Consider the following 27,058-nt stretch of genomic DNA (forward strand, 5'->3'; position numbering starts at 1 on the left):
AAGTACTTATACCAGCCAAATGCAGGCAGTTAGGAGCAAAACACTAGTATTGCATAAACCATGCATGCAACTGCCTGACATGTCTCTGATTTGCCCATGCCCCTCCCAGGTCCATGCCCCCAAGGAGTTGTATGCTCTGGAATTTGAGCTCATGATATATATTATACAGACTAAGGGTAGTTACTTGTAAAACTGCCAGTTAGCACCATTCAGCATCCATTGTATTTAGCCAAATAGCATTTACTGTAATTATCTATAAAGTTTATGCTTATGTTTATGTTTATTAAAAACTTAATATATTGTTATAGTTTACAACAGATCAAAGTGGTTTACAGCTAATCTAATCTAATCTAATCCTTAGGTTTGTATACCTCATCATCTCCACGTTCGTAGAGCTCGACGTGGTTTACAGTAGGAGAAATAGGAAGGAACTACAACATAGGGTTAGAGGTAGAAGTGTGAAGAAAATTTAGAGGGCTTGGGATGCCAAGATATAAGAGTTTCCTTGATTCCTAAGTTGGAAGGAGACTTACATTTTTTGAGAAAAGCCAGGTTTTCAGATGTTTGCGGAAAACTTGGAGAGAGCTCAAGTTCCAAAGAGGGGAGGTAAGGTTGTTCCAGAACTCAGTGATTTTGAAGTGGAGGGAGGTCCCTAGCTTTCCTGTGTGGGAAATGCCTTTTAGAGAGGGGAAGGATAGTTTTAATTTATGGGAGGATCTGGTGGTATTAGGGTTTGAGGAATTCCAAGAAAGAGGGATAAAGGGAGGGAGGATACCATATAGGATTTGTACACCAGTCAGAAATTCAAGTGTGCAACCTTTTAGAACAGCGTCTCTCAAACTGTTTGTCGTGGCACAGTGGTGTGCCCCAAAGAGATTATAGGTGTGCCACGAAAGATTCCAGAATTGTACTTTACTTTTAAAAATTCCCTTCATAAATATACATTAGATGACATGTACGTCATGTACGCAAGACTTGGTCAATTTTCTGAACGTTTGCGTGTGTGAGGGTACAACTGCCCAGAAAAGCACCATTCTTTGACATGATTGGTCCTTGAAAATTAACGGTAAGTAATTGTTTAAAAACTTTTTATACAGAAGTTATCCTACCTTGAGCAACAAAGCAATCAAGGTTTTGTTACCATTTGGATCTTCTTATCTTTATGAACTTAGATTGTCAGCTCCGACAGAAATTGAATCAAAGAAAAAAGAATGACTGCAGATGGTGGATGATGAAATGTGTATTTGCTTGTTGACTATCGAGCCATGTTTTGAGTTAATTCAAAAACAAGCTCAACCATTGCATTGATGAGCAATTCTATTCTATCTACTTTAGTTTCACTATTGTTACAATTAGCCATACATAGCTTAAAGAACTTTAAATAAATAACTCTCAAATTTACCCCCTTTTTTACAAAGCTGCGTTAGTGGCTGTCATGTGGCAAATGTCCAAAGCCCTTTAAATCCCTATGTGCTGTGAAAAACATTTGCTCCATTTAGAGTTCCGGAGGTAAAAAAAAGTTTGAGAGACACTGGTTTAGAATTAGGGTGATAAAGAGTATTTCTATAAGTGGGCAACCACACTTATGAAGCACTTGTGCATGGAGATGTACAGAATGCCAGCAGTTTCATGGGTAACTGTACACAGGTATGTGAGTGCTATTCTTAAAGGTTGTGTCTAAGAAGTATAGTGTGTAAATACAAAGGTGCAGTCACATGAATCTCCCATTTACACAGACAACTTACAGAATACTGCAATCTTTGTATGCTTTTTGCCACATTTAGGTACCCACAGTTATGCCAGGTCTATGGCTGGTGCAACTATGTATGCTTATATTTTAGACAAATTCATGCTGATTTATTCTATAACAAAATCGGAATGCCCAGATACCATTAAAGAATAGGCTTTTATCAAGAAGCATTGGTGTGCCTAAAAGGATGTGTCCAATTATAGGATTGCCTCCATGATACTATGAAAATATCTAAAACATCCTTGTAAATGTAGAAGTAAAATAACTTGCCTCCTAGTAACATCTCCTGAAGCAGGTTGTCAATTTTCACCATTCCAAACAGTTTTACAAATTGTATTGCCTCAATCATTTGCCATGTGATACTCTGGAGTGTGGGTAATAGTAAAAGAAGTTCTCCGAATCTTCCCCTGGAATCATACTGTCGATCATTGATATAATCTTCCAAACTCACTTGCACTTGGTATCGTGTGTTCTTAATCTTTAATGGGTCACGTAGTCCTTTAGCATCTAGACATGAAAATAAATAACTTCAGATTCCACATGCCTCGCGTCAAGTTAATCAATATGATTCACAGTAGTTTAATTCTTACAAAGTACACTTAGGATACACCCAATTGTAGATGACAGAATTGAAACTCCATGTCCATATGCCGTATATACTCAAATATTAACCAAGATTTTTGGGCCAAAAATATGGCCCATAAATGGGGGGGTCTCAGTTTATATTTGAGTCTACACTTGAGTACTTCTCTAACTTAAAAATCTCTCTATCTCTCTCTCTCTCTCTCTCTCTCAGGGGTCTCGCTGTGGGGAATGGAGTTGCAGGTCTAGATCAGACCTGAAATGCAAGGCAGGCAGCTGATTCCTCCCGGTGGCAGCCATGGCGGTCATCCATGCTGTTTGCTGGTTGCCAGGAGGAGTGGGGAGTGTGCATCTGGATTGTAATGAGCCCTGTCTTTTGATCCAGTCCTGGTCACTCTAAGCTGGCTGGTAAGTTCATAATCTGTTATTGAGAAAGACATGGGGGAAGCTACTGCTTGCCCTGTATTGGTAGCATGGAATGTTGCTACTCCTTGGGTTTTAGCCAGGTTTTAGTAACCTGGATTGGCCATTGTGAGAACAGGATACTGGGCTTGATGGACCATTGGTCTGACCTAGTAAGGCTATTCTTATGTTCAGATACTGTAGGGCCTTCCCGCTTATCAAGTCACTATAGGCTCTGCCGGTCTCAATCCTGCCCCTCAAAATAAGGAAGTAACCAGAGAGGGGTGGGATCAAGACCAGCAGAGCCTATAGTGACTTGGCAACAGGGAAGGTTCCTACAGCATCTGACTTCTTCATTGCCAGCCAGTTTAGCCGGACCGGGACCAAAGGCAAGACTCATTGCAATCCAGATGGGTGCTGACTCCTCACTCCCCCCTCCTCCCGGTGGCCGGCAAACAGCATGGACTACCGCCATGGCCGCTGCCAGGAGGATTCAGCTGCCTACCTTGCATTTCGGGCCTACCCCAGACCCACAAATCCATTCTTCACAGCCAGAGCCCCAGGTAGGTAGTGTTGGAAATGGCAAAGGGAAAGGGTGATGGGGAGAGATCTTTGATGGAGGTGGAGAGAGAGAGATGAGGTGTTGGAGGAAAGAAGAGAGAAGATATGCTGGATGGAGAGGGCAAGACAGTAGATACTGATTAGAAGAGTGAAATTAAAGGGGGGAAAGAGAGAAAAAGAGAAGATGCTAGAAGGGGGAAGAGGGGAGTTAAGAAAAAAAAATGGAGAATAGCATAGGCCAACAAAAAAAAATTATTGGTGCCTTGGGTTTTTTGACCTGTTCCTAGGGTTATTTGGAGTGCTGATTCAGAAAATTGCATTGGATAGATTGCATCAGCTCTAGTTTCTTAGATATGGATGAATTTATTAATTTTTTTACCGCTATTTAAAAGATCTCTTCTGTGGAATTGGGATGTCATAAAGAAGAACACCAGATTCATCTGGTGTGATATAACATTAGCTGAGCTGATGTCACCGGCTGGTAATATTTATTGAATGATGGGGGGAGGGGGGACAGAGGGTAAGGGGAATATATGAGGTGTTATCAAGGGTCTGTAGAATAAGGATTGACAATTTTATAAGAGGAAGTAAGAAAGGGTTAATAGACAGAGCTTGTAAGAAAGAAAAATGATTAGGGAGGTTGCTAAGGTGATGGGGTGGAGCAGTCACGTGATTGGTTGGATGTTGTGGCAGGCTGGAGTGAACTCTGTGAGGAAAGGGGAAGAGTAGAGTAGTCTCTTCAGGAAAAGATTATCCCTCCCTCCCTCCCATTTGTGCTGGTGTTATGGTTTGTGTTAGTGTTGTGGGGTGGGGTGGGGGATGTACATGTTATATGTCGACTTGGGTGGATTTGGTTGAGCTTATGGGGTTGGGGGGAGGTGGGGCGGAAAATGGGGTTTGGTCCAGTTGGATCTGGGAGATGAGCAGTTAATAAATAAATAAATGTAACATTCGTATGCGATACCGCTGCGAGGGGAAGCATGGCCTTGCGTCACCGTGGATCATGTTTAGGGGGAGGGGAAGCATGCCCTTGCGTCACCGTGGGTCATGTTTGGGGGGAGAGGAAGCATGACCTTGCGTCACCGTGGGTCATGTTTGGGGGGAGGGGAAGCATGACCTTGCGTCACCGTGGGTCATGTTTGGGGGGAGGGGAGGGGAAGCATGGCCTTGCGTCACCGTGGGCCATATTTGGGGGAATGTTATAAATTTAAAGACTTAACGGGAGCTAGTTTCGACACCGAATAGCTCCCTGGGGATGTGTGAAATATGCATTGGGGGCTTGTTGGTTTTTGGACACAGATTGTATTGTAAGTGAAGATAATATTCAGATAGATAATAAAGCTGCGGCCAAATATTTATTCCAATAAAACTGATTTGTGTGATTATTGATTGATGGTGATTAGCTTTCAGTTGCAGGTGACGGGAATGCGAATGCTAATGTTATAGGAAATTTATGTATTTAAATTACACACTTTTGTTGTGTAAAATTACCTTTGTTTCACAACTATTTGTCAAATTTTTTTTCTTTAATGCACACTGGCATAAAAATGTAAAGTTCAAATGACAAAATCACCTTTTTTCTGTTATATTACATAATAGGATGAGGGAGATGGAAAGCTGTAAATAGAAGCAGATAGAGATGCAGAAAAATAAATGGAAGAGAACTGAAATGGAAAGATTAAAGTCAGAGATGGATGTTGAAGAGGAAGTGAAGGAGAGAAAAGGCAGATAGACTGAAGACCCTGAAAGAAAATTAAGAAAAGACAGAAGAAAGCAGAAATTGTAAACTGGAATAAACATGAATAAAATAGCCAGACAACAAAGGAAGAAAAAATAATTTATCCCCCCTTTTACAAAACCGTAGCATGGTTTTTAGCACCGGCTATGGTGGTAACAGCTCAGACACTCATATGAATTGAATGGTCAGTTAGCTCTGAAAATTGGGAACTAACCAGACTCTTCCCCCAAACGCCCTTGACATAGCCAACTTACACTTCAGCATGGGCTCTGTGCCTAAATTTTATATCCAAGTCAAAAATGGGGGAGTGGAAATAGGAGGGTCATGGGCAGTGGGGGTATTTACACATGGATTTGCACATATAGTTATATAATATGGGTGATCGGCTCCTAATTTAGATGCAAGGATTTACACCACATTTCAGTTGATGCAGATTTAACTTAACTTTGTGTGCCATTTATAGAATAGTACCCAGTGGGGGGTTTTAGCACCAATTTTTTAGATGCCAGATATAGAATCTACTGTATATGTCTGAGGCTTTTTTCTTCCATTATGAGTAATATGTTTAATATTAAGAGAGCAAAATCTTTTTTTTATTATTTTTTATCATAATTTAAAATTTATAGTCACTTCAATATATCAAGGGAACCTGTCACCCGGAGTGGGATCCCTAGGATAGTAGACTTGGGGGTGGGTCAGTAGAGTGGGCAGACCTGATGGGCTATGGCCCTTATCTGCCGTCATCTTCTATGTTTCTATGTTTCTAAGTAAGCTTTCCATAAGTAAAGGAAATTGCAATTCTGGTCTGCAAAGCTCTGGTTCTATCTATGGGGTTCAAAGAAATCCCATCATCACCACCACCATTTCCCAGGACCACTGACTGGACAAAAGTCAGCCCAGTTAGAGCCAGCAGGAGCCTAAAAATCATTTTGCATTGTTTGCCAAAACAAAGGCATTGACCAAAGCCCAGAGAAAGCCACATGAGTTCCTCCCATACAAATAGGCAAGACCAGTAGTATAGCAACTCTGCATCCTGATGCCTTACTTCTCAGATGCCATCTTGAATCTTGAAGAACATCATTTAGGGGGGAAATTATCAACATGAGCTACGGTTAAGTCAAGTTATTTTAGCACAGGGTCCTTTTTATATAATGAGATCCTGGCAGTAATTAATTTGTTAGTGGAGTTTGTATGTATTTTAATTATTTTTATTGTGTATGTACAATTTTGCAATCCGCTTTAGATAAAGGCGGACTAGAAATAAAGCAAAGTAAACTAAACTCCCTTCCTCTTGCCCATACAAATAGGCAAGATCAATGGTATAGCAACTCTGCATCCTGACCTCAGAGTCATTGCTGGCATATCTTACTTCTCGGATGCCATCTCATTTTTTAGTTCAATGATTTTTATTTATTTAACGTCATAAAGAAAACCATGCAATCTTATTCAGATACATAGGGCTCCTTTTACTAAGGTGCACTAGCGTTTTTAACACATGCAGGAAATTACCATGTGCCTAACCGCGCGCTACGCTTCTAGAACTAAGGGCCTGTTTTACAAAGCCACATTAGCAGATACAGTGCAGTAACGGCCCCGAAGCCCATAGAGATTTAAAGGGTTTTGGGGCTGTTGCCGCACAGCTTTGTAAAACAGGCCCTAACGCCAGCTCAATGCTGGCATTAAGGTCTAGCATGCACGGCAATGTAGAGCACGCTATTCCATGCGTTAAAACCTAGCGCACCTTAGTAAAAGGAGCCCATAGAATTAGCAGCAATATTCAATGATAGATATGGTACAGATTCAGAGAATAACAGCATAAGACAGCATGGATGTGCACTTAGACATAAGGAATGGCAGATATGGATATATATGGATCTGTAAATATTTAAAAGGATGTCAGACTATATTGAACTAGTGGTTTCCAGTTTCTGAGAAATACACCTACACAGTTTGTTTTTTCAGCCGCGACTCTCTCAATTTTATTAGTAATTTAAACTGTATTCCACCAAGTGATGTACTCAACTGCAGAGGCATCTTTCCAGTGAGTTAGTATGATTTTGATAGCTAAATTTATTAGCATTCTTAGAAGCTTAATATGTTCTTCTGCAATCGGAGATTTAAGACTCAAATCGCTTAGGATAATGATGTTAAAAGTTATTGGTTCTAATATGTGTAACAACGAACAGATAGTAGACCATACTTTATTCCAGAAATCTAGTAGGCCATCTTGAATCGAAGAACATCGTTTAGAGGGAAAATTATCAACATGGGCTACTGTTAGGTTTGGTTATTTTAGCACAGGGTCTCTTTTATGTAATGAGATCCTGGCAGTAATTAATATATATAATCAAATCAAATAAATGACAGCCACAGCAGGAACAGAAGAATACACTAGGTCAGACTAAATCTGATTGAGACCAGCCTCCAGTGTCTGACTATGGCCAGCGTGGATCACAAGTACCCAGCAGATCCCAAAGAGTAGATCTATTTCTTAGAACTCATTTTCAGATAAGCAATGGTTTTTCTACATGGCTAATAGTTTTATATGGAATTTTTCTTCAAGAATTTGTCCATACCTCATTTGACCCCTGATCTATTAGTCCCATTAAATATCTGTGGTTTATGGTTTATTAATAGTTTAATATACGCCTTTTCCTCAGGAGATAACAAGGCGGTGTACACATAAAATATATTATAGAGGAGAGAAAAAGTGCCATTTTCAAACTGGAAGAAAGAAGAGAAATCAAATAGAATTAAATAAATGTAATACAAACAAATGGTGAAATGAGTTATTAATGTCCTCCAGCAACAGACATTACTGTTTAATTGTGTACTGGATGAATCCAAAAAAAAATATTTCTATGATTTGTTTTCAGTTTGCTTATTGTTAGTGGTACATCCTCTTGTCTTAGGGCCTCTTCTATCAAACTGTGCTAGCAGTTTGTAGCACAGTGAGCTGCACTGAATGGCCCGCACTGCTCCCGATGCTCATAGAGTTCCTATGAGCGTCGGGAGCAGCGCAGGCCATTCAGCACAGCTCTCTGTGCTAAAAACTGCTAGCGCAGTTTGATAGAAGAGGCCCTTAGTGTTGGTTGAAAGGTGAATAATTGCACCCTATTTAACCATAACAAATTATACCATACTGTTTCTTATACCCTGCAATTATCAGCAAGGAATCATTGTGGCTTACATGAGATTAATAAGGATTCATAACAGTAACATCAAGGATCAGTTAATATAGAGTTCATGTTTTGGATTACAGTGAGAATAGATGTGTCTTTAGTGATTTCCTTCTATTCCATTATATCCTCACTGTTTTCAATGATGATGCCTTAGTGAGGTTGCAATTTAAATTTGAGCCCAAAATTTAATTTGCTCAGAAGTTTACAATAAGGAATGACTCAGGGATCCAATTGAGTCTTCCAATTTTTCAAAGCAACGTTTTCAGGACTAGGCTTGCACTGCTGGCCTTGTTCTGTAGATACATATCATGCTTCTGAAAGCTGACATAAAAACAGGGGAACTTTATAATGATTTGCATTTGTCCGTGTTCTATTTTGAAGTCTGAATGAATGAACAAGGAATCAACATACCTGGATCAAAAAATACAATTGCCTTCAAACAAGCATACTCATTGTCATCTATCTGAATTTCCTGGAAAGGTCGTACAAGTTCATCAAGAATACGGTTAGCCACTCTGCTGATCTCTATTTCAGAGCTATTGCGGAGAATAATATAGCCGTTTCCTTAAGAATAAAAATGGCATCATCAATACCTGTTCTCTGTAGAATGAAGCTTCCAATAAGACAAAATAGTGCTGGAATTAGCTTTAAGATTGCAATCAAAATAATAGATCATGAATACTGTGAGAATATACTTTAATATGGAGAAATAATTACCAACAAACAAGTTCATTAGAATATCTCAATACACTGTATCTGTGACTAAGGGCTCCTTCTACAAAGGCGCGCTAGCGGTTAATGCGTGTAATACCAGACGCTAAACCTCCGGCCGTGCTAACTGCTACTGCCTCCTCTTGAGCAGGCGGTAGTTTTAAAGCCAGCACGGGCATTAGTGCGTGATAAAAAGTCGTGCGCATTAACCCCGCTAGTGCGATTTAATAAAAGGAGCCCGAAAATTTAAGACCACTAATGTCAAAAGCCCAAAAAAAAGATATGTAAGGAGGGGTCAATCTCATATACTAATCAGTCCAAAAGACTGGTTCTCTATATTCCTTCTTTATACGAAGACCCACTTTTATAATAAGATATAATTTTGTTTAAATATAGTTTGAACAGGATGAATAATCAGTTCATGGGAACTTCCTCGTAATTTTATAAGGAGTTCACCTGGGTATATCCACAGCGCATGAGTGCGAAGGCACCCTACAGGATTTTACCAACAAACATCACCTTCTATCATCCTGAAAACTTTTTTCAAGTGCAAAAGTGCTTTTTTTAAATAAAAAAAAACAAAAAAACTTCAATAATAAAGTGTCATGTGCAAATCCAGAATTAAAGAAATCATAAATATCCAATGAAAATCGTTGTGACTCATCAGTTCTTGTCAATAGCAGTCCTTGTCAAGCAATGGATTGGTTTGGTATTGGTTCCGGATTCATACAAATGATTCAAACCTTGTATAGTTCCCCTTCTGCCAGATTATATATTAATAATACTTTTTCAGAGTGTTTTCGTCTGGAGAGGGGAGTTAGACAAGGGTGCCCATTATCTCCTTTGCTGTTTGATATTGTTCTGGAACCCTTGCTATTGGCTATTCAACAGGCAAGGGAGATTCAGGGTATTCCTTATGCAAGTCTGGAATATAAGATCACTGCGATTGCAGATGATATTTTGTTTCATTTGAGGAATCCTGAAACTACCATTCCACATTTACTGGATTTGATTGACAGATTTGGGAAATTTTCTGGATATAAAATAAATTGGAGTAAATCAGAGGTTCTTCTGCTAAATGTACACTGTCCAAAAGGATTATTTGATACATTCCCTTTTCTTTGGAAGGAAGAGGGTATAAAATCATTATTGCTGAAGGTCACAGAAATGTGTGAGCAATGGAACCCTTTACATCTATCTTGGTGGGGGGGAGTTCAAATGGTTAAGATGATGATTTTGCCTATGGTTTGCTACCACTGACAACATACCCATTTGGTAGCAAACCAAAGGCAAAATCATCATCTTAACCGTTTGAACTCTCCCCCACCGATGTAAAGGGTTCCATTGCTCACACATTTCTGTGATCTTCAGCAATAATGATTTTATACCCTCTTCCTTCCAAAGAAAAGGGAATGTATCAAATAATAATTTTGGACAGTGTACATTTAGCAGAAGAACCTCCGATTTACTCCAATTTATTACTACAGTGGTACCTCGGTTTACGAGTGCACCGGTTTGCGAGTGTTTTGCAAGACGAGCAAAACATTTGCAAACTTGGTGCCTCGTAAACCGAGCTTGCCTCGCTGTACGAGCGCCCCCCCCTGCGATCCGGCATCCCCCCACCCGCGTTGTCCCCCTCCACCGCGATACTACTTTCCCCCCCCCCCCCGAGCACGTCAATGACACTAACTTTACCCCGTTTTGGCACCAGTGCCGGTGCCCGAAGATCCTCCCTCTTCTGGCGCGGCCTGGGCTGGGCGGTGCGTCGGAGATCCTCCTTCTTCTGGTCTGGGCTGGGCTGGACTGGCTTTGAGCATTTGCACATGCTCAAAGCCTTCTGGTCTCGCTCTCAATCTCGGAGAGAGCGAGACCAGAAGGCTTTGAGCATGCACAAATACTCAAAGCCAGTCCAGCCCAGCCCAGACCAGAAGAAGGAGGATCTCCGACGCACCGCCCAGCCCAGGCCGCGTCAGAAGAGGGAGGATCTTCGGGCACCGGCACTGGTGCCAAGTCGAGTAAAGGGTGTCATTGACTGCTCGGGAGGGGGGAAAGTAGGATCGCGGTGGAGGGGGGGCAATGCGAGCGGGGGGGGATGCTGGTTCGCAGGGGGGGAAGCTGGATCGCAGGGAGGGGTTTGGAACAGCGTCAGATTCCTCAAGGGGGGGGGAGAATGGAGCACCACCGGTAGCCTCGTGGGGAGGGGGGAGGAGGTGGAACCAATCAAAGCAGTTTCCCTTACTTCCTATGGGGAAACTTGCTTTGATATACGAGCAATTTGGTTTACGAGCATTCTTCTGGAACGAATTATGCTCGTAAACCAAGGTTCCACTGTATTTAACTTCTTATAAAAGGACCCCTGGAAATAAACTGACAACTTGTCAGTTTATTTCCAGGGGTCCTTTTATAAGAAGTTAAATAGTATTCTTACTAAATTTATTTGGCTGGGTAAAACTGCTTGAATTGCTTTAGTATCATTACAAAAAACAATTGGGATAAATTTCCCAAATTTTTATAGGTACCATGAGGCCTATATAGTACGTCAGGGTATGTATTGGATCCTTCCTGAGCTCATGGAACATCTCCCTGATTGGTTGTATTTAGAGTGGCAACTTATGTCCCCATTACAATTGTTTCATATGTTGAGTATCAAGTTACCCAAATATGTTAAGGACAATAGTATTTTATTTGACACCTGGAAAAACTTGAAATTTATTAACAAATTAACAGATATTCCAATAGAGAAATCCACTTATCAATCCTTATGGCTAAACTGCAAGATTCAAATTAGTAAGTCTGGGATCTTCTGGAAGCAATGGATGCAGGCAGGTAGATGATGTTTTATCAAATGGGAAAATGCTTTATTTTTCACGACTGCAACAATCATTCGGTATTTCAAAGTCTCATAATTATAAGTGGTTGCAGTTGAAGCAAGCCATTCAGAAAGGGTTCCCTGATTGGCAAAATCTAAAAAATCATTATAGCTTGCAGGTCCTATGCTTTCAGATAGATTTGCTAGGACATCAGGCCGCCCAGTGGTATAAATTAATATCTGAATTCTTGAATAAAAAAGCAAAAACTAGTCTTAGAGACATTTGGAGCATTGAGATAAAACAGCATATTTCTGCATCTCAATGACCACGAATTTGGACTTGGAGGATGAGATGTACAGTGTCAGCATCTATGAGACAAATCTGTTTTTTCTTGTTACATCAATCTTTTTGGACCCATGTTAGGTTACAAAAGTTAGACAGTTCTAAATCTAATAGATGCTGGCACTGTCATCTAGACATTGGGACACTGGATCATCTGTTGTTCTATTGTCCTTTGATACTCAACTTTTGGAAGTCAATATGGGGACAGATTAATATCATACTGGAGTCATCAATTCCTTTGACATATGAGGAAAATTATTGCTTATTAAGTCCCCCATGGACTGCTATAAAATCCGGCTTTTCCTAATTATGACTGGGATAGCCATGCAAATGGTAACTTGTAATTGGAAAACTTATGATCGCCTCAATTTTCCTTTTTGGTGGGTGAATTTATGCTCAAGCTATAGGTATGAGAAAATGAATTCTGACATGTTAGGGCATAGCAATTTATTTAAACTGGTTTGGGGCCCGTTGACATCTTTTATTACTTCATTATAGTTGTCTTTAATTTTTGTTTATTTCTACACACATCCAGGGAAGGGTGAGAGGGGGGGTTATTTCTTTGCTTTGTCTTAATCCTTGATGAAATGTAAAGGAAGGAAAGGGGGGATATATTCTTTATGCAGTGTTATTGATTATGATTGTGTGTTTAACTTGCTGATTAATGTAAATATACTGTTGTTGCACTTTTGTTGGTCTTAAAAATCAATAAAGATTTATAAACAGTAAAAGGGGGGGTTAATTTGAAAAATATCCTTAATAGGCTCAGAAATTGGAAAAAGAAAATTGTGTGATAGGTGCCTATCTGATTCTATAAAATATAGGCACCTATCGCATGGTGCTTAGTGGCACCTAATGCCTAAGTGGGCATTTTTATGGGCAGAGTGTGACTTAGGTTCCACTAAGCATGATTCTCCAAAATCTTAGATGCCGGATATGTAGGTCTTTAAAACCCTCACCTACATTTTACATAGGCATCACTAGCCACAATTCTGTAAACGGTGCCTAAGTGTGATTGACACATATCCAGCGCCTCTTTTTTAGGTGCTGGCCAATTTAGTCACCGTGTATAGAATCAGTCCCAAAAAGTACTAAGAGGTGGCATTCCTACAAACTGTATATGGTAAATAAGAAGAGAAATCTAGGAGGGGTAAATGATAAGGTGGAACAAACAGATGCAGTAATATAAACAATTTGAAAAGGTTCCAACTAAAGAGAATGAAGAAAAATTCTTGGTGGCCCAGGTGCCCTTAATACTTTGCTGCTTGAGAGAATGAAAAAGTACTTTATAAATCACAAGTATACAGTAAATTATTTTGCTATGGCGATAAACCAGGCAAATTTCTGACACAAATTACTAAGCCCTAGCTGGAGACAAAATTTATAGACAACATTCAAGATGGCAAGGGAAATATGATCACAAGAAGTAGGGATATTGCTGAGTATGTTTGCTCATCTATATTCAGCCCAAACGGGAAACAGTGCAGAGTTGTTACATGGAATAACTTTCCCACATTTGAATGAGGAAGAAAGGTGTAATTTTATTGCACCTACTGTATACGGTATACAACAACAAATTATCAGGTAATAAAAATCTAAAATTACCTAAGACTCTGGGGCCAGATTTTTTTTTTTTTAGGGGAATTTTATAAAAAAATATTCCATATTGTAGGCTCATAGAAAGTTATTTTACCCAAGTGATCACTCAAAGAGCTTTTACTTGAGGTACAAATACAGCACTAGGTAAAGATGTAAACTGCCTGGTAAAGCCAGTTATTTAGAATTCTATAGGCCAGTATCATTGTAGACTTATGATTTAAAAATTCTGGCAAAGGTATGGGCAGAGAGGCTGACTGAAATTATACCAACATTAATAAAAGAGGATGAAGTAAATTTTGCAAAAGAGTGTCATGCTTTTCATAATGGGAGGAAAATCTACTAGCCATGGTAAATTGTATGATTACTGAAGTGGAAACCTTGGCTATGGGTTTTGATGCCAAAAAACCCCTATCTAATTATGTTGAATGGGAGTACTGTATCTATTTTCACTTTAAGAACTATATGGGTTGCGAGCTATTTTCTAGAGGCAACAAATGCATTATGGATTGAATTCTATGAGTTTGAACAGCATACATTTGTGTGTTGGAGACAGAGTTTCTTCAGTATTTGTGGGCACCTTATACTGAATACCAATGGGGCAATTCTATAACTAGGTGCCTCAATTTGTGTTATGCTAATCAGGTTTTCTATTCTGCCTTTAACTATTCAGGTCAGATTACATTACAAGAGGTTGGGTCAGTTACTCAAGAAGTTACAATGGACGGTTTGACACAGACATTCATTCGAGTTGCTAGTACAAGTAGATCAGTAAAGTTCTTCCTGTAATACAGTTAGGTCACAGTTACAAATACATTGTTACATGTTTAAGTACGTCATCTTTGGCTCATCGTTATGTCCCAGGAGTTGCATTAGATAATTTAGAAATGGGTTTTTACAATTACCATTTCAATTACTTCTGGTTGGCTCCCTGTCTTGGTACAGAAATGGTTTTAAGAGTTTTCTGAACCTCAGATACTGGTCACAAGATCATAGTGTAAGTGGTAGTTGGTTCCAGCATTTTGTTAATTGATTTTGGATGGATAAGGTAATTTTCCAGGTAGACTTTATATTGTTGCATGCTGGGAATTTTAAGTAGGAAAGATTTCTGGTGGATTATTGTTGGAGGCACTGTGGAGTAGGACAGCCAACTCTATTAGGTAGTGGGAGCATTCCCTGTCGGAATCTTAAAGGCAGTGATGCCTAATTTAAACTTGATCCTTACGGTTATGGGCAGCCAATATAGTTTCGTTTAGATGGCCCAAGGCTACTTGGGAGGAGCCAATTCTTTTTTTAGTTCAATTTATTTACTGAAATTTTGAGAAATACAAGAAATAAGAACATGGAAATATATTCAATCAAGAATATCATGAAAGATATAGCAAAAAAAAAAAAAAGAGAAAAGAAAAGTAATTCAATCAGGTCTCAAAAAGAGATATAATTCACATTGATGAGAAGTATTAAAGTAGTCCGTGATTGTTCTGTGCATATAAATCTATAGGAGATCATAATGATCTTGAAATAGGTATGGATGAAGGAGTTTGCATTTCTACAGCATACTGTTCATATCTTTTGAATTGGCAAACAGAGTTCCACCAGAAGGTATAGTCCAAAAATTGGGCTGATTTCTAGTTTTTAATAAATGTTGGATACCAGTTGAAATCATGGCATCTATCAACAGGTTTACAGGTAAAGTTTTGAAAGGAGGGCTGTAGAGAGCAAAGAATTATAATTTCAAAGTTTATTTCAGCTGTATTTCCAGTTATTGCTTTTGATGGTGTGCCAAAAGTCTGACTAATTCTATAGCAGAACCTAGGGACTTAGGAACATAAGAATAGCCTTACTGGGTCAGACAAATGGCCCATCAAACCTGTAGCCTGTCCTCATGGTGGACAATTCAGGTCCCTCATACCTAGCAAAAACCCAGAGTAGCAACATTCCAGAGCTACCAGTGACTTCCTCCATGTCTTTCTCAATAACAGTCTATGGACTTTTCCTCCAGGAAATTGTCCAAATCTTTCTTAAAACCGGCTACGCTATCTGCTTTTACCACATCCTCTGGCAACATGTTCCAGAGCTTAACTATTCTCTGAGTTAAAAAAATATTTCCTCTTATTGGTTTTAAAAGTATTTCCCTGTAACTTTGAGTATCCCCTAGTCTTTGTAATTTTTGAAAGAGTGAAAAGTCGATCTACTTATATCCATTCTACTCCATTTAGGACTTTGTAGACTCATAGGAGTTCCATACTCTTTATCAGCTTGGTCACTCTTCTTTGAACTTTTTCTAGTGCCATTATATATTTCTTGAGATAAGGAAACCAGAATTGAATGTAATACTCCAGGTGAGGAAATACCATGGAGCGAAACAAAAATATTATAACATTCTTAGTCTTGTTGATCATCCTTTTAAAAATAATTACAAGCTTCTTCTTTGCAGTTTTGGTCGCTGCTGCACATTGGGCAGAAGGTTTCATCATATTGTCTACAATGACACCCAGGTCTTTTTCGTGGGTGCTAACCCCCAAGGTAGACCCTAGCATACAGTAACTGTGATTTGGGTTATTTTTTTCCAATGTTCATTACTTTGCATTTGCCAACATTAAATTTCATCTGCCACTTTGATGCCCAGTCTTCCAAATTCCTAAGGTCTGACTGCAATTTTTCACAAGCTGCATGCGTTTTAACAACTTTGAACAGTTTAGTGTCATCTGCAATTTCCAGATGATTTATAAATAAGTTAAGTAGCACCCTGCGGCATTCCAATGTTTACTCGCCTCCATTGAGAAAAATGACCATTTAACCCTATCCTCTGTTTTCTATCCGATAACCAATTCTTGATCCAGAACTGAACTTTGCCACTTGTTCAATTACTTTTTAATTATTCAGGAGCCTCTCATGAGGAACTTTGTCAAAAGCTTTCTAAAAATCTAGATATACTATATCAACCGGCTCACTTTTATCCACATGTTTATTCACACCTTCAAAGAAGTCAAGCAAATTGGTGAGACAAGATCTCCCTTGGCTGAAACCATGCTGACTCTCTCCCATTAAATCATGTTTCCACAATTTTATTTTTTATAATTATTTCCACCATTTTGCCCGGCACTGTAATTTCCTGGATCTCCTCTGGAACCCTTTTTTAAAAATTGGTGTAACGTTGGCCACCTCCAATCTTCAAGTACTATAGACCATTTTAGCGACAGGTTACAGATCACTAACAGCAGGTCAACAATTTCATGTTTGAGTTCTTTTAGTACCCTGGGATGTATACCATCTGGTCCAAGTGAATTATCACTGTCTAACTTGTTGATTTGGCTTAGTACATCTTCCAGATTTACCAAGATTTCTTTCAGTTCCTCTGCATCATCACCCTTGAAAACCATTTCTGGCTCAGGTAGATCTCTTCCATCTTCTTCCGTAAAGACCGAAGCAAATAATTCTTTCAGTCTCTCCATTATGGCCTTATCCTCCCTGAGCGCCCCTTTTGCTCCTTGATCATCCAATGGTCCCACAGATTCCCTCACAGGTTTTCTGCTTCTGATGTACCTAAAAAAATTGTTATAAGTTTGCCTCTTTGGCAAGTTTCTCTTTATATTCTTTCTTTACTTTCTTTATCAAAGTTTTGCATCTAACATGCCAGTGCTTGTGTCTCTTCTTATTTTCTTCATTCGGATCCTTTTTCCATTCTTTAAAGGATATTTATTTGATATTTATTTGGTTCTAATAGCATCTTTCACTTCACCTTTTAACCATGCTGGCTCTCATTTCCTCTTCTGTTTCCTAATCTCTGAAAACATTTTTTCATCTGTCTGCTCATTTTGTCCTGGGGACAGTAGTATAACCCTACCTTTATATTCCTTCCCTTCACACATGGAATTTCTATCCCTATGGATTCCACACTGTTACCTATGTCATGCAGAATGTTTATTTTATTTGATTAAATTTCCTCTTTAACATATAGTGCAACCCCCCTCCAATTTGATCTACTCTATCCTTGCAATATAATTTGTGCCCAGGTAATACAATGTCCCATTGATTATCCTCCTTCCACCAGGTCTCTGAGATGCCTATTATATCTACTTCAACATTCAGTGCTATATATTATATCTCTCCTATTTTATTTTTTAGGCTTATAGCATTTGTATGTAGACATTCCATATTGTGTTTTTTCCTTATAACTACAGGCTGCTGAGAAGACAGGGAAAATAGGCCAGATAAAACTTAGGCATAGTTAGTTTATAGCAGGGGTATCGAACTCAATCACATTAAAGGTCCGAAATCCAAAACATATGCTAAGTCGTGGACCAGACCCCGCCAAAACTCCACTCCAGACCCCGCCCAATCTTGGCCCAAGACCACGCCCCCATAATAATACTAATTATAACACCATTTTTTTCCATTCATTTTTCATATATACACACACAATATAATTTTATTAACACATAATGGTAATGATTAACCACAAAATTAAACTACACAAAACTCACTGTATGCTTCTCAGCGTTCATTCCTACCAGAACACAGATAACCCTTATGCAAATACGGGACCAAAAACTAAAAGTACTAATATATTTTTTAAAAACACCCTAAGATTCAAGATTCTGCATGTATTACATCTCCCAGAGAAAAAGAAGCAAATGTATTTCTTCCTAAGCAGTGCAAAAGATAGACAGCAGATTAAAATAATCAAAATTAACACAATTCAAACACTAACTTGAAAATAAAACCATTCCCCCTACCTTTGTTGTCTCCTTCCCTCCATGCTGTGCCTCCCTCCGGTGGGTGTCTAACCTTCTGGCTGGCTCCAACCTGGCCATTTTATGCAACCCACGGTCCGATACCCCCCGGTGTCATCTTGTGGCCGGCTCCCTCCTCCTCACAGCCGTAGTTTACATGGAGCCGCGTGTAGCGGCTCTTCATGTGTCCTGCATCTGAACCGGAAGCCTTCTCTCTGACGTCGCAATGTCAGAGGGAATGCTTCCGGATGAGGTGTGAGATGCGCAAGGAGCCGCTGCACATTATGGCTGTGAGAAGGAGGAGGAGGAGGAGGAGGGGGCCGGCCACTAGTTAAAATTGAGGGCATCAGACCACAGGCCGCATAAAATGACCAGGCAGCTGGATTTGGCCCATGGGCCTTGAGTTTAACACCTGTAGTTTATAGAATCAGGACCATACTCCACAGGCATAATGTTATATGCATTACCAGGTAGCACGGGAGAATCATGCTGTCTGGAACAGTCTAAAATGATGTGGGCCCATAAAAATTTTCTGCCAGGACAGTGCACCCATCTATTTGATTCATCTCTGGATCTGAACCCTCCCCAAATGAGACAGCCCCCCAGATCTGATCCACTCAAATTTAGACTCCCTGAATCCAGTTCCCCCAAATTAGATCTCCCACATTAAATCTGGTTCCCAAAAATAAGCTTACCACGAACAAGCCCCCAGATCTGGTCCTCTCATTCTGATCCTACTTAAATCAGACACTCCAGCTGTCCTTTCAGTTTGACCCATGCATTGATAAGAAACTCCACCCCTTCTGAAAAGCCTTCTAATATCTACCTGCCAGGTTCTAAGCGTACACCCCCTCCCCCCAAATGAGAACCACTGCTCCTTCTAAGCTGAGTACAAGTCATACAACTGCATTGTTGCCAGAGAGAGAGGGATAGTGCTTCAATATTGTGTTTTAAATTACTAGGAACAAACAGGTTCCTTGGGATTCTACAAAGTGTGCCTTTCCTTCATTACTGAAAATATGATAGTGAAACAGCACCCCCCCCCCCCCCCACTAGCAGGACTGTAGAAGGAGGATTCCTGCTCAATTTGGAGTGAATAGTGATGAGAACCTGCTGGGACTTAAGAACATAAGAACATAAGCAGTGCCTCCGCCGGGTCAGACCATAGGTCCATCACGCCCAGCAGTCCGCTCCCGCGGCGGCCCAAACAGGTCATGACCTGTCTAAATCACCAGAAGGGGCCCCCATGCCACCTTGGTTTCCTGATGAGTCCTATCTTCCCATCGAAGTCCTAGCCCTCCGGTCTTGCACATGCACGACCTGGTTGGGTTTCTATACTTTCTCAGTATCCCACAATCCCTTTATCCCCCAGGAATCTGTCCAGTCTCTGTTTGAATCCCTGTACCATACTCTGCCCGATCACTTCCTCCGGTAGTGCATTCCAAGTGTCCACGACCCTTTGGGTGAAGAAAAACTTCCTTGCATTTGTTTTGAACCTATCTCCCTTCAGTTTCTCCGAATGCCCCTCGTACCTGTTGTCCCCTTCAGCCTGAAGAATCTGTCCCTATCCACCCTCTCTATGCCCCTCATGATCTTGAAGGTCTCTATCATATCACCCCTGAGCCTCCTTTTTTCCAGAGAGAACAGCCCCAGCCTATCCAACCTCTCGGCGTATGGGCAGTGTTCCAGCCCTCTTACCAGTTTCGTTGCTCTCCTTTGGACTCTCTCAAGTACTGCCATGTCCTTCTTGAGGTACGGCGACCAATATTGAACGCAGTATTACAGATGTGGACGCACCATCGCTCGATACAATGGCATGATGACTTCCCGCGTCCTGGTTGTTATGCCCCTCTTTATGATGCCCAGCATCCTGTTGGCTTTTTTCGAGGCCGCTGCGCATTGTGCAGATGGCTTCAGTGATGCATCCACCAGCACACCCAAGTCTCTCTCAAGACTGCTTTCTCCCAACAATGCCCCCCCCCCATTTTGTAGTTGAACAACGGGTTCTTTTTCCCTATATGCATGACCTTGCATTTTTTCACGTTAAAGCGCATTTGCCATTTGTTTGCCCAGTCTTCCAGCTTGTCTAGGTCCCTTTGCAGGTCTTCACACTCCTCCCTGGAGCTAACTCTGCCACACAGTTTGGTATCGTCTGCAAATTTTATAACCTCGCACTTTGCCTCCTTTTCCAGGTCATTGATAAATATGTTGAAGAGTAACGGCCCCAGCACCGATCCCTGTGGCACACCGCTCGTGACTCCCCGCCAGTCAGAAAATTGGCCCTTTACTCCGACCCTCTGCAGTCTACCCGACAACCAGTGCTCGATCCATCTGTGCACATCCCCTCCCACCCCGTGGTTCCACAGCTTCCTAAGCAGCCTTTCATGTGGAACCTTGTCGAAAGCCTTTTGGAAATCGAGGTAAATGATGTCGACGGGTTCCCCATTGTCCACTCGACTGCTTATTCCCTCAAAGAAGTACAGAAGGTTCGTTAAGCACAACCTTCCCTTACAGAATCCGTGCTGGCTTTTTCTCAGTAGGCCATTTCTCTCAATGTGCTCGCAAATGCTGTCCTTGATCATAGCTTCCACCATCTTTCCACTTACTAGGAAATTATCTTTGGGGGTTTAGTGGGACAGGATAAGGGCATTCCCACTTTACTCCAGCTGGCTCCAGAAGCAAAATGATTTCTAGAGGTAGTCTTGAAATACTATTTCAAGGGATCAGCTACCCTTATGGACAATTCTGAGTACAACCATGGGTTACTATGATATTCAGCTAATTAGAAAGATATTCTGAATTTCCAGTGAACAATTTCTAGTCCCACATATTATCCATTATGTTTACATTTTTCATAATACCAATTAGTTTGAAGTGGATTACATTAAGAGAGATTGGGACAGCAAACGAACATTACTACAAAATATATTCATAAAGTAACATGAATTTGTATCCAATATCTAACTATGAGGTGGAAAATTGTCTAACCACAACATATTTCTGGAATAGAATAGTTTATATGGATTTCTTAAACAATATAAAGTATAGTTAAATTGATTTTGTACATGAGCTGGTAATACATTCCAAACCCATGCTGCTTCATAAGAAAAAAATTATGTTATACAGTATATCTGTTCTATTTAAATCCTTTAGGACTTGGGAATTGTAATGCTAAACAATTTCTAGTTGACTGTCAATTAGAGCCAGAAAAAAAAGATTATTCAGATGATACATATAATTAGGGGGTCCTTTTATTAAGGTATGCTAGCCTTTTTAGCGCACTAAAAGCTAACGCATCCATAGACTATAATGAACGCGTTAGCATTTAGCGTGCATTAAATCGACTAGCGCGCCTTAGTAAAAGGACCCCAGGTGTGTGAGCATTAATGATCTTAAAGATCATACAATGTAATTTATGCAAGACCTTCATTTCCATCGGCATATACTGTATAAAGGCATTACTCTGTCATAATTACTTGACTGATAAAAGCCTGATATAAAGTGTTCTGAATTGTTTGTAACCATCTGAGTAATGATTTAGCATAGCCCATTGTTACTAAAAAGGACAATAGCAAGGACTTTACCAGTTCTAATCTGTTCCAAATGAATATATTTTCATATTCTTTTCAGTTTCTATAAAATCAAAAAGGACTATTTTTAATCAAATAATTTATTTGTGGTTCCATTCATAATACTATATAGCAAAATTGTATTTTATTTTTGTTCCTGGATAATAAATTTATCTGTTCATGAAATGTAAGTGATGAGTCCAAGATAACATCCAAGACTCTAGATGAAATATCTATATGTAATGCGATACCTGTTTTTAATGTAACAGAGGAAGGGAGGTTTTCTAATTTTGGCCCAATCCAAAGCAATTTGGTTTTGGCAGTGTTCAGTTTCATTTGAATAGACAGTAAATGGGCTGTAGGATGTCTCTCAAAGTCCATGTCCTTGATGCTCATCTTGAGACATTCAAGGAGAACATTGATGCATACTCAGAGGAGCCAGGTATGCACAAGACATCTGGGGGCTGATTCAAAATATTGACTTACAATATAATTACAAACTCGAAAGACTATTCCTAAATCTTCTGTGCTTATCTTTGCATAACTTCAATATAAAGGTCCAGTCCAAAAAACAAAAACCAGCAGACCAGCATAAAAACTTATAAACTGTTTTATTGAAACAAACACTGAAAATTCTCAATTACCTGGCATGGCCATATTTCGCTCCCTTTGGGGATGCATCAGGGGATGAGAGAAAAATAGCTCAGTGACAATCTAATTGTAAACATCACTCTATACTAAGAAAGAAGTACAGCAATTGTGGAGATTGCTCATCTATACTGTATTTTCATGGAATGCTCGGAAGCTCATACCTACAGTAATTGCCTAATTGTTGCACAGAAAGTACTATTTCAGACTCTCACTTTTCTAGCAGTCAGAAATAAGTGCATAGCACTGTAGTAAAATATTGGGTCTGTTTTACAAAGCCGCACTAGCGGCTGCAGCGCGGTAATAGCCCCGAAGCCCATAGAGATTTAAAGGGCTTCGGGGCCGTTGCCGTGCGGCTTTGTAAAACAGGCCGATTGTGTTTACAATTAGATTGTCACTGACCTGTTTTTTGTCTCAGCCCCTGACGCAGTTCCAGAGGGGGCAAAACATGGCATGTCAGGCAATTGAGAACTGTCAGCATTTGTTGCAATAAAACAATTTATTTATATATTTAAATGCTGTTCTGCTGGTTTCGTTTTTGGACTGGATCTTACAGATTTTGCAGATTGCTCGTCTATCTGTTTTTTGAAAACTCCAATATAAAATAAATGTTAATTGTGATTCATATGTTGCTTTTATAGCTTTATAAGAATGAAAAGATGAAAAAAACGGTGTTTTCAAGTTTTAAATAGGTAAATTGCAAAATTTAACTCTCCTGCTCACAAAAGAAAAGTTTTACGGAAATAACAGACATTTTCTATACGAGGGGCTGCTGCAAACATCTCATCCTAACCAAAAAGAGAATGATATGGAGCCATGAAACTTACAAGTTATTCCAAACTTTTAGCTTCAGTGATATGAAATGAAAAGTGTGGAATAACTTGTAAATTTCATGGCTATACATCATTCTTTTCTTGGTTGGGATGAGACGTTTTCTTGGTTGGGATGAGACGTTTTCACTTTTTAGGCATGAATAATTAGGAAATTAAATTTAGGGGCAGATTCTAGAAATAGTGCTGGTATCAGCGGCTGCCTATAAGACAGCCACTGATCATGTGTCAATCACACAATGATACCGTTTATAGAATCACAGCTACCTCAAACATAAGCGCCGGAAATGTAGGCCAGGAATTTTGAGGTCTACATTTTCAGTGACTATGTTTGATGTGAATTGCATCTACGGCAGCACCTAAGATCATTTCTGGCATTAGCCACGCTTACTTTGACCTTGGGAATGCTTAAGCGCTGCATTAAACACAATCTAGGCACTGGTTTTGTAGACGCCTCTAGGCACCTACATTTTATGTTTTAAACAACTTTAAGGTCGCTTTTAAATGGCTTTGCCAAGTTAAGCTCCAGCGGGGTGCCTACCGGCACCTAACATATAATAATAATAATAATAACTTTATTCTTATATACCGCCAACAATCTTGCGACTTCTAGGCGGTTTACAATGAAGAGAAACTGTACAGACAGCGAATTACAGAGTATAGCATTGAACATCAAGTGATAGTAACAGGAGAGTTACAGGGCTGTGTATTACATGGTTTCACAATGGTACCTTACTGTCCAGGAACAAAAACTATGGGGTCCTTTTACTATATTCTATGGACACGTTAACGTTTAGTGCATGCTAATATTTAGCGTACGCTGAAACGGCTAGCGCGCCTTAGTAAAAGGACCCCAATGTTACATAGTGTAATCAATCATTAACTATTATGCCTAATATTTAAAAAAAAATGGAACAAGATGGTGTACAAGTTTCAAAGAATAACTGGAATGTAGATCTTCAGTTATGCTGATTAATAGAAATTTCATTTATCTTTATTTAATTTCAATGTATGTTTGTCCTATTTATGTTACACCTAAAAGTCTTCTCATGGCTTGATAATTAGGAATCTGTGATCAAAGGAAATATTTATTCAGTTTGCTATTTAATAATACATGTCATAGGATTCTGCATTCAGCAATTTGCTCTATGCATTTATTTTTTTTTTATGTTTACTTACTAGGCCAACACTTCCTTTTTTCAGTTCAGGCCTTTTTAATTTGGAATGATCTTTTAGAAGCAAAATCTGCAATTCAATACACTATTTCACCTGTTGAAAGAGATCTATATTTACCTAGAAGTAAAATATCTTTAAACAACATAGATCGTTTTGCTACTCCAAGAAGAAGATGTTCTCCAGCATGTGCCCTCAACAAGGCAACCTTTGAAGAGAAGATAGGGAAAAATTAAAACAAATTACTGGTAGATTCAGCATTTAACTTTTGCCTAAAATGCCCATTTTTCCTTAGGGAAATGAGAGTAACTGCATTTGTGCACTGTCAGCCTTTTCGGGTTGGCCTGGCTGAAGTAGTAATTTGATCTGGAAATGTGCTTCTGGTCATTTTATTTTATTAGGTATTTATATACCGCTTATCAATGTTATCTCGGTGGTTTACAATCAGGTACTCAAGCATTTTCCCTATCTGTCCAGTGGGCTCACAGTCTATCCAATGTTCCTATAAGAAACGCCCAAAAGTTAGGTGTTGGTATAGATACCGTTCAGCGCGATTCAAGCACAATTGGGTGCTGTTTAGTGAATCACGCTGAGCGGTACCTATTTTGGAGGCGCCCAATAAATAGGCCCAGCTCTAGGCACAACTAAAAGTTAGGCGCCCATGCAAGCGCTTAAGCACACTTAAGAGCAGCGATTCTGTAAGAAGGCGCCTAACACGTAGTCACGCACATGCCTAACATGCATAACGCCTATTTTTTTGAAGGCTGCCTAAATTTTTAGAGGTGTCTTTTTACAGAATTGCGCATTCTTTGATAGGCACCTATGTTTCAATCAGTGCTGATTTATATATAATAAAATGAAAAAAGAGTTTGAGGAAGAAAGGGTGGGAGGAGGGATAGGTTAAAGTATGATTAATTGTATTAAGGAAGAGGACTGTCTAAGTATGTATATGTTTGGATAGATTATTTTATTGATATGGGAAGGGATGGGAGGTGGGTGGGGGGAATTAAAACATGTATAATAATATTGTGTAAGAATGTGAAGTGAGTTATGTGAATTAATTGTAATATTGTACACTTGTTGAGAGAAATAAAAAGGAATAAAGATTAAAAAAAAAAAAAAAAAAAGCTTAATTGGGCATGTTGTTCAATTTAGCTAGCCATCTATTTAGTTGGGTGCTTCTGAAATAGGTGCCTAACTTTAGGTGCTGGTTACAGAACTTGGGCTTAAGTGAATTGCCCAGGGTCATAAGGAGCAGTGCAGGATGCTGAGGCTGTAGCTCTAACCACTAGGCCACTCCAGATGAAGAACTGTTGTAAGATCATTTGGGAGGGGGGGGACTTTTACATCCGCCCACATTATCAAGATGCATGCACATATGTTTAATTAAGCAGATGCCATATTTTAAAAACAAATATATGCATATAATTTTCACTTTGCAAATTTCCTCAGGGAAACTATAATATTTGTCCCTCATTCCATGCATGAGACTGTTACAGGGCACAAAACAGTATTCTTTAACTAGTGCAGAACTCGTTTAGGGACCCTTTTACCAAATTGTGGTAAAAAGTGGCCTTAGTACATGCTTACATAGGTCATTTCCATGCGCCAAGACCAATTTTACTGCAAGGATTAAATGGTTGAGTTTTCTTTTTTCAAAATTAATGACCACATTATAATTTTCCCATTAGCATGTAGCATGTGAGCTCCTACTGCTACCTATTTTATAGGCAGTTCACCTACTATCCTTCCTTACATCCCGCACCTATCAGGTACGCTTCAATTATGAGCTTTCCGATACCTGGAGCAATCCATCCGGTGTGCCACAAGGGTCACCATTGTCTCCATTGCTATTTAATGTCTACATGTCCTCACTGAGCTTGCAATTAACTCAGCTGGGGATAAAACTATTCAGTTATGCAGATGACTTCACAATTATAATCCAATTTGCTGACTCTATCTCGGAAACTTTTCCCAAGGCTTCAGAAGCCATAAACATGATGGAGCAATGGATGACAAACTTCAAGCTCAAACTTAATTCAGAAAAAAACAAAATTCTTCATTGCTTCATCACATCCGTTTGACACTAAAACACCTCTATGCATCAATGAACTTAATCACCCCATCTAGCCCACCATAAAGATACTAGGCGTAACTCTAGACCAATGCCTAACCATGAAAGACCAGGTGGACTCCTTAATCAGAAAGGGTTTCTTCACTCTCTGGAAACTCAGATCCATTAAAGCTTATTTCGATACGTCGGCATTCAGAACCCTGGTCCAATCCCTTGTACTAAGTCAACTTGACTACTGTAACATCGCCTACTTAGCCATTTCCCAAAAAAATATGCGACGTATACAACTAATGCAAAATGCAGCAGTCAGATTAATCTTCAGACAAAAAAAATTTGATCATGTATCATCCTACT

At 39.6% G+C, this 27,058-nt stretch overlaps 1 protein-coding gene across 8 annotated transcripts in view; it reads right to left on the minus strand.

The window, feature by feature from the left end:
* HNF4G (hepatocyte nuclear factor 4 gamma) overlaps nt 1–27,058 on the minus strand; it is a 162,189-nt gene that overhangs the window by 32,924 nt on the left and 102,207 nt on the right. For all 8 annotated transcript variants that reach the window (XM_033933469.1, XM_033933471.1, XM_033933467.1 and 5 more), the window contains exons 6-8: nt 24,751–24,838; nt 8,627–8,779; nt 2,021–2,257 (exon numbers count right to left, since the gene is read on the minus strand). In XM_033933469.1, the coding sequence (XP_033789360.1) occupies nt 2,021–2,257; nt 8,627–8,779; nt 24,751–24,838 (478 nt within the window). The remainder of the gene's footprint in view (nt 1–2,020; nt 2,258–8,626; nt 8,780–24,750; nt 24,839–27,058) is intronic.

This window comes from Geotrypetes seraphini, chromosome 2 (assembly GCF_902459505.1).
Source record: "Geotrypetes seraphini chromosome 2, aGeoSer1.1, whole genome shotgun sequence".
Classification (NCBI taxonomy): Eukaryota; Metazoa; Chordata; class Amphibia; order Gymnophiona; family Dermophiidae; genus Geotrypetes; species Geotrypetes seraphini.